This window comes from Strongylocentrotus purpuratus, unplaced genomic scaffold (assembly GCF_000002235.5).
Source record: "Strongylocentrotus purpuratus isolate Spur 01 unplaced genomic scaffold, Spur_5.0 spur5_scaffold_7, whole genome shotgun sequence".
NCBI lineage: Eukaryota > Metazoa > Echinodermata > Echinoidea > Camarodonta > Strongylocentrotidae > Strongylocentrotus > Strongylocentrotus purpuratus.
In genome coordinates this window covers 27,447,510-27,462,060 of record NW_022145613.1, presented here as the reverse complement: position 1 = coordinate 27,462,060, position 14,551 = coordinate 27,447,510, and the positions used below count along the sequence as shown (strand labels likewise).

The 14,551-nt window shown below is 37.8% G+C and overlaps 1 protein-coding gene across 1 annotated transcript; it reads right to left on the bottom strand.

Annotated features, from left to right (window-relative positions):
* Positions 1 to 3,067: 3,067 nt before the first annotated feature.
* Positions 3,068 to 6,278, bottom strand: LOC115919993. The gene is made up of 3 exons (XM_030974788.1): positions 5,961 to 6,278; positions 4,302 to 4,591; positions 3,068 to 4,050 (listed from the first exon to the last, which is right to left on the bottom strand). Exons 2-3 carry the CDS (start codon positions 4,536 to 4,538, stop codon positions 3,949 to 3,951), a joined length of 339 nt encoding a protein of 112 aa, XP_030830648.1. The 5' UTR covers positions 4,539 to 4,591; positions 5,961 to 6,278; the 3' UTR covers positions 3,068 to 3,948.
* Positions 6,279 to 14,551: the final 8,273 nt, after the last annotated feature.

The following is a 14,551-nucleotide window of genomic DNA, read 5'->3' as shown; positions in this document are numbered from 1 at the left end:
GCGATCAGATATAGACGCGTTATTATACATTCACATCACCGGAAGTTTAAACATTGGTTGACGACGGAGAACCTTTCACCAACTGAAGAAAAAAAAAATCAAATTAATCCCTTGTATCTCCTAAACCTCATGGCTGATTGTTCAATGGAAACGACACATTCATCTATAATGACCCCTCTAAAAAATATGGTGACCTTCGCACTTACTAGTGTTTCTGATGAGCGTTCATTTAGTGAACTTCGATTGCTGAAAACGTACTTGCGATCAACAATGACCCAAAAACGTTTGTCTTCACTTCCCGCATCAATTTAAACAGAGATATTGATAAAGATATAAACAAAGTAATTGACGCATTTGCCCGAAATCATCCCCGTAAATTGTAGTTTCTTTTGACAGAAGTAAATAAAAAGTAGTGTATGTTTGTAATACTGTAATTAGCATTTCCCATCATTAAATGTAAGCCAGCCCAGGCACGTAGCCAGCGTTTGATGTGGGGGGGGGGGGGGGGGCACATACATGTAATCGATCGAGGTAATACAAAAAAGGGGGGGGGTCTAAAAAAAGTTCAACCGACCTTGGACATTTTTTTTGGGGGGGGGGGCTGAGCCAGCCTACATTTGATAAGAGCTGTTCTTGTTGGTTGAACTTTTAACTTGGATAAAATCATGCACCAAATCAAGCATCAATTTCAAAAAATCTTCAGCTTCTGAGGGGGGCACATCCTCCTCCAGACAGCCCCCTGCGTTGTTGCTGTTGTTTCTTGTTTTAATTTGGCAAGAAGTAAACACCAACTCGAGCCATTTATGCATCAATTTCAAAAGAATCTTCAAGTTCTGAGGAGGGCACATCTCCTTCAGACACCCCCCCCCCCCCGCGTTCTTGTTCTTGTATAGTTGAAATGTTTTCGAGTCATGCCGAGCTGCCCATGAGATTAATGCGCGGGGACTTACGGCGAATTTCGAATTTCGAATGAGCAGAGTGCAGGGTGCTGAGCATGACGAGCGCACCATAATTTGCTGTTCTTCCTCCAGCAGTGCAAAAATGCTTCTGGCATCAATCTTTATTTTGTAGAGCGCCAAAATTATGCGTTTCCCGCCCCTTAATTGATCGCATAATTCGTAGAAAACTCTTATCACTCGTTAGAAGATCTTGATACTCGTTGGTAGATCGGAACGAGTCGTACACAGGTCTTAGCCACTCATTTCACTCCTGCAAATATCATAAAAATTAGTAAATTTCGTTCACGCGAGTTTACGTCAGTCCAAGTAGATCGGTCATTGTTCTTTTATAAGCTCTTTGTTAATATTTTTTCTTCTTCTTTTTACCAAGCACGTAAATCCGATATTGACCTCAATCGGTTCGCCCTGGGACCGTTTTTTCTCAATTACCTTCCATACGATAGCCAACTCAGACGTCTGGTGCTCCGATTTACAGATGCTTATAATTATATGTTTATTTCATACGTATTTTGGACCTCCAACGTGTCTTTAATTATACGATTATACGATCTTTCGTAGCGTTAATGTACTACAGCCCAGTATAAAAAATACACCCGGCAGTTTTTCTACGAAGACTCAATTTTTATTTTTTGTATTTGTATGTTTTATTAAATCAAAACTAATATCACATTATTTACAGGTCATCAATAATGATTGGTACATAACAAAAAAAAAGATACATATAAAAAATAAAAAATAAAAAGTGACAAGAAATACAAGATATATTTAAATCAATAAACATAATAATAATGCGTAATATGAAGCCAGAGAGAGAGAAAAAAATAGAAGACTTAATAGTTTATTATAACGAAAATGAAGACTCTATTTTATAAAGTTTCACAGCACTTTATAACAGTCAACAGGGAGCAATAATGAGACGATGCTCTATTTCGGGTTCAGGTGCTAGAAAAAACGAAACCGAGAATTATTATCGATGTTTTATCATAATTTAATCGCAATTATAATTAATAAATGGCACATATTTTGTTAAGCTTAGATCCTCTTCTTTCATTATTGATGCAACTCATATATGACCCTTACAAAAAAAATCTCTATGGTACACCATACAAACACCATAGCAAATCTACCATAGATTACCATACAAATACCATAGAACTAATTAAAATAATTGGGACAAATTTATTCATTTATTCAAATTAGGCCACACCTACATATTCTACCATAGAGCCACCATTCATATACCATAGAGCCACCATAGAGTCATCATTCATCTACCATAGAGCCATCATTCATCTACCATAGAGCCACCATTCATCTACCACAGAACCACCATTCATCTACCATAGAGCCACCATTCATCTACCATAGAGCCACCATTCATCTACCATAGAGCCACCATAGAGTCATCATTCATCTACCATAGAGCCATCATTCATCTACCATAGAGCCACCATTCATCTACCACAGAACCACCATTCATCTACCATAGAGCCACCATTCATCTACCATAGAGCCACCATTCATCTACCATAGAGCCACCATTCATCTACCATAGAACCACCATTCATCTACCATAGAGCCACCATTCATCTACCATAGAGCCACCAATTCATTTACCATAGAGCCACCATTCATCTACCATAGAGCCACCATTCATATACCATAGAGCCACCATTCATCTACCATAGAGCCATCATTCATCTACCATAGAGCCACCATTCATCTACCATAGAGCCACCATTCATCTACCATAGAGCCACCATTCATCTACCATAGAGCCACCATTCATATACCATAGAGCCACCATTCATCTACCATAGAGCCACCATTCATCTACCATAGAGCCACCATTCATCTACCATAGAGCCACCATTCATCTACCATTCACTACCATTCAAAATTTGCAACAAAATGTTACGCTTAATTGTAGCATTTTGAAATGGTATATTCAGAATGGTAGTTTGGGTCTTGATCTATGGTTAGCAGAATGGTGGCTGTAGTGTGTTCTATAGTAAACCGAACGGTGACTATAATATATTGAATTTGTGAGAAATCTAAACTTAAATGTTAACTTCCAATACACACATGATGCTTATTAAAAAAATGAATTGAATGAAAGTGGCAGGATGTATTTGGTTTATATCAAAAGTTGTATGCATGTACATATGCTAAAAACTAAAATAAAAGGCAAGTAAAAAATATATCACATAAACATGTACACTACAAACTAAAATGAAAGGCAAGTTCGTAATTGCAACACATATTACTTGGACTTATTCTACTAAGATGTAATAAATACCCACATATATATCACCCTAGTTCCTCTAAATAATCGGCAAGTTAAAAAGAAACAACTAAAATGTCATATACAGTGTGTACGTAAACATGACTAAAATGAAGGCAAGTTAAAAATATATAAACATGTACAATAAAAACTAAGGCACTGAGTTGCAGCACAGGATTGTTCTAAAACATTGTATAAACATGTACAATAAAAACTCAAATGAAAGGCAAGTTCATAATTGCAACACATATTACTTGGACTTATTCTACTACTTACGGTGTAATAAATACCCACATATATATCACCCTAGTTCCTCTAAATAACTAAAATGTCATATATAGTGTGTATGTAAACATGACTAAAATGAAAGGCAAGTTAAAAATATATAAACATGTACAATAAAAACTAAGGCACTGAGTTGCAGCACAGAAATGTTCTAAAACATTGTATAAACATGTATACAATGAAGTTCAAGTCAAAGAGGTTGTATGTGAGTTCGAAGAGGAGCAGAAAAGACAAGCCTTGCTGCTCAGTTTTGGAATCTCTGAAGGCGATCAAGGTCCCTCTGGCTGAGAACACTGAAGACCCAACCCTTTCTATACTCAAACTGTTTACATGATTTTGATAGACCTTCTGTGTCAAACAATCTCTCCTGTATCGATCGGTATCACTACCCCCACCCCATGATTCAATGTGTAACCTCGTCTATGCCATGTTCCATGGTAGGGCACTGCCACGTCCACATAATGATTTTCCCCGATGGTCAGATCCTTGTCCATGGCCCTTCTTCTTCTGGTCCTTACTGGTCTGCAAAAAAAAAAAGAGTTTGTAATAAATAACAAGTAAATTTCAAGTTCCCTCAGGCCCCTTACTTATTAGACTCTATTACAAATATTTAGATTTGATTAATTTTCATCCCTTGATTTGACAAGAAGGGATATTGATGTACATGTATTATACTGTCTATCGACCATAACTAAGAAATAAAAATATGTTTTGATTAAATGTACGTACAGCTAAGATAATGTAATGAAGAAAACACAAGGCTGGTGACTAACCTCTTGGGATAAGGAAGATAAAGTGGCTATGTGCCTGTTGTAGCTAGGGGCTTCGACTAGTGGGGCTGTTCCGAGGATGGTCAGCAAGTCGCACAAGCTATCCCGTGCCAAACCAACCTCCGTTGCTGCCAGAGTAGCTCTGCGGTTTATTTCTGCAGACTTTCCACGTCCTTCGCATTCATTTTCTGATGAAGAGAATGTCCTCTCCTTCTTGCAAATGAAGAAACCAAGGACCATGGCGCAGTTCAACCAATTCCTCTTTGACAAATTTTCCAGAGGAATGAGATGCCCTGTAAAAGATATCCAAAACACTTTATGAAACAGGGAAAATATTTTGAAAAGCACAATCCCCAAATAATAACAAAGTGCTAGTTATGACATACATGTAGTATTACACAAATAAACATTTTCACAGATTTCACGACAAACCGCTGCACAATACAAGCGCATACCGAGGGTGGGTTGCGGGCGGGCGCGCGCCTGTGTGAAGTTATCTACCGTAATGTCTCGGATCCTCATTACGGTAGATAACTTCACACAGACGTGCGCCCGCCCGCAACCCACCATCGGTATGCACTTGTATTGTGCAGCAGTTTGACGTGAAACCTGTGAAAAAGTGTACTAATATCAATTATGTTTTACCACAAAATTCTCCAAAAATAACAAGAAAATTGACACGAAACGGGTAATCAACATAACAACGTGTAACTCATGATCTTTATTTGGACATTTATTGAACATTTACTTGACTTTGGGTATCCACGCCGGAGTTACGGGTCAAATTTTGGGTAGGCTTCTGAACTAGCGCCCAAAACTCAACTAATTTCACTCAAAATCAGTACTTTAGTGACAATTGATGACACCTAAATAGCAGTAAAATACAATTTTTTAACGTACCAATATGAGAAAGAATAATTTAAAAATTCAAATTGTAAGTCTACTGTCAAACTTGCCGATCAGCCACATCGACATAAATAGTCAATACACTCTCAATACACAAAAGGCACACAATCATGCCGATTAGTCACATCGGCATGATTGTGTGCATTTGTTTATTGAGAGTGTATTGACTATTTATGTGAGCAAATGCTACTTATTAACGCGTAGTGCAGTGCTTAAGGTCAATACGCAATAGCATTGACTCTCTTATTCTCTATGCTTTGCTGGAGTAGTCTTTAGACCCCATCCTTATTTTTATACATTCCGATGCCCCCACTTCAATTCACCATAGAGTCTAGAGTAAAGGAGGGGTTTTTCGGCCACTTAAGACAAAATCCTATTTTTTGGACTCTTTACTTCCTATTTATTATCATTTCTTGTTCAAATCATGAAGCAAATACTATTATTATTCAAACAAAGAAAGAATCCCAGAAAAAAAAATTATGAATTGCCATGACAACATTCATTTCCATTTTCACTGTTTCGGAGGTAGTTTTCGGCCGCATGTACAAAGTCAATAGGAAGCAAGCAAGCGCGCCATGCGTTTCCCCACTGATCTATAGCACTAGCGGCCGGAGCAGGTATCCCAAGCCGGAGCTTCCCGTGCCTATTCTTAATCATTTGATTTGTCTTTTTGAGCCATTCACCCCTTGAGCATGCAATACAATCTCAAAGTAACAGTTTGCAAACTAAAAATATTGTTTGATAGTAAGTACATACCTTCCAGACACACGTGAGCCTTTTGCAAAGCAGCTGCAAGTTGTGGGCCACTAATGACGCGGATCTTCACATGTGGGACCAGGGCCAAAAATAGGGCTGTCCAAACACTTATTCAGGGAAAGCTTCCTCGATCTCTGAATTAGCTGTTAGTTCTTCTGGCACCTCTCCAGCATTCATGTTACTCTTCTGTAATACCTGGTATTGATCTCCTTTGAAAACCTTCCTCTTCCTCACATATTTTGGAGTTTTGCGAAGCATTTTCAGTGAGTAGAAACCGGGAGTAGAAATTAGAGACCAACGGCTAGAAGAGTTATTCAAATCTTGGGCACAAGGTGGCAGCAAACAGTCCTTGTTATCTACTTTCTGCTGATATACATTACTTGTTACAATTTGGTTTAGAATTTTTTATTTAATGATTTCTTTTATTGATTGAGACTAATTGAGTGCAAACAGAGGCAGCGGAGCGACTTCCAAAGTGGGGGGGGGGGCGGGGGCCGGGGGGCACCAGCAAAAAAGGGCACTTTCTGGAGAAAATAAATAGGGCACCTACAAAGGGAAATCTCAAAGCGAAAATATATATATAAACAAAAAAATAACATTTGTTTATACACCCTATATTGTGATTACATTATCAGGGATGATTTCAATATTTTTTTTATCTTTATAAATAAGATTTGTGAGGTCGCAGTGCGAAAAATTACATCAATTATAAAGAAGAAAAACCCAATCCTGATGGGTTTATTACATTATCATAACAGAAGACTGAAAAGACCTTTGATAAGTACCATAATTATAACATCTAGAAATGCGAGTGTGCTTTGGGTGATATTGCTCCTAGTAGCTGGAAATTAGGGGCACGTGATGAGAGGAAAAGGGGACTCTTATCGAAAAGGGTGACACTTATTAGAAAAGAAAAGGAGCACATGTCAAATTACAACGGGTAATTATCAGAAGGTGAAAATGGGGCACGTATCATTGTTAAAGGGTAATTATCTGAGGTGAAAAGAAAATGGGCACTTATGAGAATGAAAAAGGGGCACTAATAATAAGGGGAAATGTTCATTTGTTGTACGAAAATGGGCACCGATCAGTTTTTAATAGGGGCATTTAATACGAGGGGAAGGGGGGGGGATTTATGAGAAGGGGGAAGTGGCTATTATTAAAAAGAAAAGAGGCACATGTCAAGATAAACGGGGCACTTATGAGAGATGAAAAGGGGTAAATATAGGAAGGGGATGGGGCACTTAAAAGAAGGAAAAAGAGCATTTATTAGGAAGGGAAGGGGGCACGTGTCAAAATAAAAGGGGCAGTTATTGAAGATGAAAAGAGCACTTATCAGGAGGAAAAGGGACACTTGTCAAAATAAAACGAGTACCTCTCAGAATTTAATAGGGTCATTTACTAAAGATAGAACGGGACTATGAGAATGAAAAGTAACTGTTTTCATAGATGAAAAGGGGGCATTTATGATAAAGGAAAGGGGCTCTCTTTTAAACGGGGGCACTTGTTAGAAAGGAAAGGGGGCACATGTGAAAATATAAGGTGCGCTTATCCAAGTTAAACAAGGGGTAGTTATTAAAAGGGGAAAGGCCCCTCTCAGATTTGAATAGGGAAATTATTAGAGGTGAATGGGGCACTTATCAAAAGTGAAAAGGGGCACTTCTCGTATCTGAAAAGGGGCACTTACTAGAGATGAAAAAAGGGCACTTATGAGAATGGAAAATGGACACTTATTGCAAAGGAAAACCGGACCGTATCGAAGGAAAAGGGGTACGTATCAAAATAAAAGGGGCACTTATCAGAGATGGAAAGGGGAAGGGGCACTTTAAAAAAAATAATAGGGGCACTTTTTAAAGTAAAGGGGCCCTTTTATGTAAAAAGTGCCACGTTAGAGCCACCATAGAGTCACTAACCTCTAGTAATATATCATAAAGTCATCATCCACCATAGAGCTACTGCTAAAATATCTTACACCACAGGGATATACCATTCAACGGAAATACCATATAATATACTCTACCATATATCATACCGTAGAAATACCATACACCATACAGCCACCATAGATCTACCATCCACTTTAGAGCCACCATAGAGTCACTAACCACCATTAATATACCATAAAGTCATCATCCACCATAGAGCTACCACTGAAATATCCTCCACCATAGGGATACCATTCAACAGAAATACCATAGAAATATATTCTACCATATAACATACCGTAGAAATACCATACACCATACAGCCACCATAGAGCTACCATAGATCTACCATTCACTTAAGAGCCACCATAGAGCTACCATAGATCTACCATTCACTTAAGAGCCACCATAGAGTCACATAACCACCATACATATACCATAAAGTCATCATCCACCATAGAGCTACCACTGAAATATCCTCCACCATAGGGATACCATTCAACAGAAATATCATAGAAATATATTATACCATATAACATACCGTAGAAATACCATACACCATACAGCCACCATAGAGCTACCATAGATCTACCATTCACTTAAGAGCCACCATAGAGTCACATAACCACCATACATATACCATAAAGTCATCATCCACCATAGAGCTACCACTGAAATATCCTCCACCATAGGGATACCATTCAACAGAAATATCATAGAAATATATTATACCATATAACATACCGTAGAAATACCATACACCATACAGCCACCATAGAGCTACCATAGATCTACCATTCACTTAAGAGCCACCATAGAGTCACATAACCACCATACATATACCATAAAGTCATCATCCACCATAGAGCTACCACTGAAATATCCTCCACCATAGGGATACCATTCAACAGAAATATCATAGAAATATATTATACCATATAACATACCGTAGAAATACCATACACCATACAGCCACCATAGAGCTACCATAGATCTACCATTCACTTTAGAGCCATTATAGAGTCACATAACCACCATAGATATACCATAAAGTCATCATCCACCATAGAGCTACCACTGAAATATCCTCCACCATAGGGATACCATTCAACAGAAATACCATAGAAATATAGTCTACCATATAATATATCATAGAAATACCATACACCATAGGACGGCATCAATGATATACCATTGACCATAGAACTCCACCATTCAGCAATTGTGTGGTATACCATAGAAATATATTCTACCATATAATATATCATAGAAATACCATTCACCATAGAGCCGTACCATAGGAATATCATAGATTTTTTTTGTAAGGTCTGCTCTTTGAAAGTAACACTAGACCGACGTCCAACGAGACTGACAGCCCACAGGAGCGATATATTTATATATTCCATAAGTTACTTGTTTTGTCTGTCAGTCTGTCTCATGGGCAGTTGACCTCATGGACCTTTTCAAAACTGTCTTTTTTTTCTCCATATTTCCTTACATTTCCATGGTTTGTTAGTATCGTGGGCTGTTGTTTTACTGCGATGACCTCACTCCGTTCACGTCGGGTTGGCATATGTATACATTCTGATCGTCACTGTTTTTCCCATTGATTTTAAATTCTACAGAAATTGAATGAAACTGTGAAATATTTTCGGCTATAGAATTCAAACTTAAAGTAAATTCACAAGCTTCCCGTGGCGTCACTAACATTATGGAACCTTGGAACCCACATAGATATTACACAGGTCTATGAATCTGTGAAATGAATAGAACATTAGATGAGACAACAGGACAAAGAAAGGTGCATTATTTGATTGTACTTCTGCATCCACTTGTACCATATTGAAGGATGGTGGGCTGACGTGGGTTATAATTCTATTGTGATTAATAAATGAAAGAAAGAAAGAGAGAGAGAGAGAGACAGACAGACAGACAGAAAGAGGGAGAGGCAGAGAACAGAGAGACAGGATTCAAACAATGTTGACTTAAAGGTTAGGAAGAAAAAATACCGCAAAAAGCAAATATTAATTAATATTCTCGTTGGCCTTGAGTTAATATCGTTAGGCAATCTGTTCATAATGTGTTTCATGCATGTGCTTCATACTATTTATTAAAGATTTTTTTTAAAAGATGGATAAATGCCAAACAATCTCATAGGTAAAATATAATTTTGTGATTTCATCAACCATATACCAAGCAAGCAGAGAGTAAAACGTAATATTGATAACACTAATTTGAATTTGACAAGCAGCCCATGCAGGGACATCCCAGTACTAGACCGAGAGCCCTCTATCCTGAGAGCACGTGATATGGACAGCCAAGAAGAAGGAGGGTCCACTAGACAGACATCTATGAGGTCAATGGGACTCATAAATCAAAGTACAATCGAACCTGTCTATAAAGGCCACTCAAGGGAAATTGAAACAAGTGGCAATTGTAGACAGGTGGCCTTTCTAGACAGGTTCTACAACACATATTTCTTTTTCAAGGGAGACAAAATACATGGCCACTATAGAGGTGGCTTTTATAGAGAGGTGGTCACTAAGACAGGTTTGACTGTAGTACAGGCGCGTACGCAGGATTTTTTCAAGGGGGGGGGGGGTTTAACATTTATAAATCGGGTCCAAAATTTCGCAACGACTCAGCCAGCCGCTGAATAAGCGGGGGGGGGGGGGGGGGGTAATATAAGATAATGGAGATAATGGAAGTTTGTTGTTTGATAGTTGGAACGTAAGTTTTATATTATGTTTTTAAGAAACAGACAGTTTGTATCAGGAGTGGAAATTTTATGTCATTTTGAGAACCAAATTTTGCATCAGTGATATTCTGTTTCACTGAATTGAGTTTCCCGCAGAGACGATTCAGTTGTTCAATATTAAAGAAGGAAGAGAGTCAAATGAAGAACCAAAAGCAATATGTTTTTCATTTACTAATGAGAACTATTTTTTTGTTTTGATTGTTGTTTGGAGACATCAATATTCATAACATGTATGTTTCTATCACCAGGAAATAAAGAATTTTCTGTCTACATGAACCTTTCCTGGTTACTTATTAATGCATTTGCCCACTTGTAACATAATACTTTTAGAACTTGATATCCCTCACTATTGTCTAAATTTCGTTTAAAAATAGATGATATCAGTCTGGTAGGCCTACACTGCAGGCAAGAGTCAGGACTAACATTTAGCATGTTATTAATTTTATTACCACTCTCATATATTCTCTGAAATGTTATCTTTATTGAGGGTGACTTGAAAAAGCTAATAACTTGGAAGGGATGGGCAGGCGCATTGCCAGGTGTGGCGGTGGGAGCGGTCGCCCTCAAAAAAAGCCGGCCAAAAAGAAAAAAACAAGAGAAAGAAGAAAGAAAGAAAGAGGACGTAGGAAAAAAGGATTAAGGAGGGCTAAAGCTTGATAAACCGATCTGGGTTAACTTTCAAGGAACGTTTGGGTTATTTTGTCAACACCATGAATATGTTGATTCAGCTCTCTTAATTTACCAACGTTTATACAAATTTTGAAGAAGAATGATGCTTTCAACTTCCTTCTCTGATACACAGATTACAAACATGATAGTAAGACGGACATTAGAAAGTTCTTGGAATGTTCTGTATGTATTCTATTTCATTGTATTATGTACATACATGCATAGGTGTCGATCCCGGGGGGTGGGGGGGGGGTGGGGGGATATATCCCCCCCCCCAATATTTCAGGTGGGGGATGGCCTGTACAATCATCCCCCCCCCCCGATAATTCACCATCAAAAAAAAATGAATAGAAAACTGAGCCCGATGAGAGTAGTTAATGGTTATTACTCGCAAGATGACCATCAATATACACATTTTGCTATCTCATTTTCATAATACATACATATATCAATAGAAAACGAAGTTAATGAGACAACCGTATATGAGAAAGATTATTATGTCACAAATTATTATTATCTTTTATTGAAAAGCTGATGTAGGCCTCTGTATTATATTCAAACGTTACAGGCATAAGATAGTTAAGGTTTTTTTCTGAAGGTTAGAATGTTATTAAGTTTGACGTTTTGTTTATAACACCCTTCCAATAATAATAATGCACCTTCTAAGAATGCCACATCACTAAGATTATTTTGAGGATTTTGCTTTTGAGAGCAAGAAGTAGATTAAGTTATAGTTTTTGAGGAAAAAAAATAGTGCTCTGCATGGTCAGGGCCTTAGGAGAATATTATGCTTATATTTTAGAGCGTATCTGGTATGATAAGTATATCTGGGTGAAGAAGGAGATAATGGAAGTTTGTTGTTTGATAGTTGGAACGTAAGTTTTATATTATGTTTTTAAGAAACAGACAGTTTGTATGCATGAGGAGTGGAAATTTTATGTCATTTTGAGAACCAAATTTTGCATCAGTGATATTCTGTTTCATTGAATTGAGTTTCCCGCAGAGACGATTCAGTTGTTCAATATTAAAGAAGGAAGAGAGTCAAATGAAGAACCAAAAGCAATATGTTTTTCATTTACTAATGAGAACTATTTTTTTGTTTTGATTGTTGTTTGGAGACATCAATATTCATAACATTTATGTTTCTATCACCAGGAAATAAAGAATTTTCTGTCTACATGAACCTTTCCTGGTTACTTATTAATGCATTTGCCCACTTGTAACATAATACTTTCAGAACTTGATATCCCTCATTATTGTCTAAATTTAGATGATAACAGTCTGGTAGGCCTACACTGCAGGCAAGAGTCAGGACTAACATTTAGCATGTTATTAATTTTATTACCACTCTCATATATTCTCTGAAATGTTATCTTTATTGAGGGTGTCTTGAAAAAGCTAATAACTTGGAAGGGATGGGCAGGCGCATTGCCAGGTGTGGCGGTTGGAGCGGTCGCCCTCAAAAAAAGCCGGCCCAAAAGAAAAAACAAGAGAAAGAAGAAAGAAAGAAAGAGGACGTAGGAAAAAAAGGATTAAGAGTCGAGAACGGTACAACGAATCGTCTTCTTTCTCTAATAACATAATGAAACGTAAAAGCTTCCGCGCTACGCGCGGAGGAAGGGGAACTTGATTCAGACAAGGATTAAGAGTCGAGAATGGTACATCGAATCGTCTTCTTTCTATAATAATCTAATGAAACGTCAGAGCTTCCGCGCTACGCGCGGAGGAAGGGGAACTTGATTCAGACAAGGATTAAGAGTCGAGAATGGTACATCGAATCGTCTTCTTTCTATAATAATCTAATGAAACGTCAGAGCTTCCGCACTACGCGCGGAGGAAGGGGAACTTGATTCAACCAAGGATTGAGAGTCGAGAATGGTACATCGAATCATCTTCTTTCTTTAATAATTTGAAACGTCAATGCTTCAGCGCTTCGCCGGGGAGGGGGAAACTATTTCGGCACCTATCGTCCCCCCCCCCCCCAACCACGGATACAAATCGACACCCTTGCATACATGTATATATAAATATATACAGTCGTCAAACCTGTCTTAGCGACCACTTCTCTATAAATTGTACCTCTCTATAGTGTGCATTAATTTTGTCACCCTTGCAAAAAAATGTGTGTTTTAGAACCTGCCTAGAAAGGCCGCCTGTCTACAGTGGCCACTTTTCAGTTTCTTTTGAGTGGCCTGCGTCTTTATAGACAGGTTTGACTATATAATCACAAAATGTTAAGAGGAGCACAGTTCCGACAAAATGCAGTGTACAAATGCGTGTTCCTCTCGTGATTTCTATCTATCAAGACAGGGCTCAAATTAATTTTTTGTCTACGGGGGCTCTTTTAGTACTGAAAGGGGCTCTTTTTTAATACAAATTTCCATTGAATTGGTGGTACCCATGATACTCCTAAATTCTTTGCTAAAATTCGAGCGAGAAATCATGCACGCTAACCTAATTTCCATATAGTTCCATTTCATTTTTTAAGGTTTGAAAGTTGAAACTCAATAGTGTGTGAAAGTTATAACAGAAAAGAAAATCTATATTTTATAATTCCACGGGGGCGATATTTAATTTTGCAATCGCCCCCGTGAGCAATCTGACGGAGACGAGTATGAAGCTCACGGGGGCGAATCGCCCACCGCCCCCTCCCGTGTATTTTGAGCCTTGATCAAGAATAAATCATATTGTCACAATCATTTCATGAAAAGAGGTAAGAAAAATATGTTTCAAATTGAAGGGCAACAGTCTATATATCTACGTGACTTGTATTATCCTGGCTGGCGGCCTCCAGACGGCCGTCAAGAAGTGTTCTCTATAACACATTTCCACAATGGATCAAATAAAAAATACGAAAGGCAACATTGACTTTATACGAAGCTGTTTATCTTACATGATGTTATGATTTCTATCTTTCATGAATAAAATAAAATCATATTGTCACAATCATTTCATGAAAAGAGGTAAGAAAAATATGTTTCAAACTGAAGGGCAACAGTCTATATATTTACGTGACTTGTATTATCCTGGCTGGCGGCCTCCAGACGGCCGTCAAGAAGTGTTCTCTATAACACATTTCCACAATGGATCAAATAAAAAATACGAAAGGCAACATTGACTTTATGCGAAGCTGTATATCTTACATGATGTTATGATTTCTATCTATCATGAATAAAATAAAATCATATTGTCACAATCATTTCATGAAAAGAGGTAAGAAAAATATGTTCCAACTTGAA

What these genes read in the sequence shown, in the direction of transcription:
- LOC115919993 (XM_030974788.1), bottom strand. Translation starts at nt 4,538, where the DNA reads ATGGTCCTTGGTTTCTTCATTTGCAAGAAGGAGAGGACATTCTCTTCA. An exon ending in TATCTTCCTTATCCCAAGAG is followed by an intron (nt 4,051 to 4,301) that starts GTTAGTCACCAG and finishes TTTTTTTTGCAG; the next exon opens with ACCAGTAAGGACCAGAAGAA.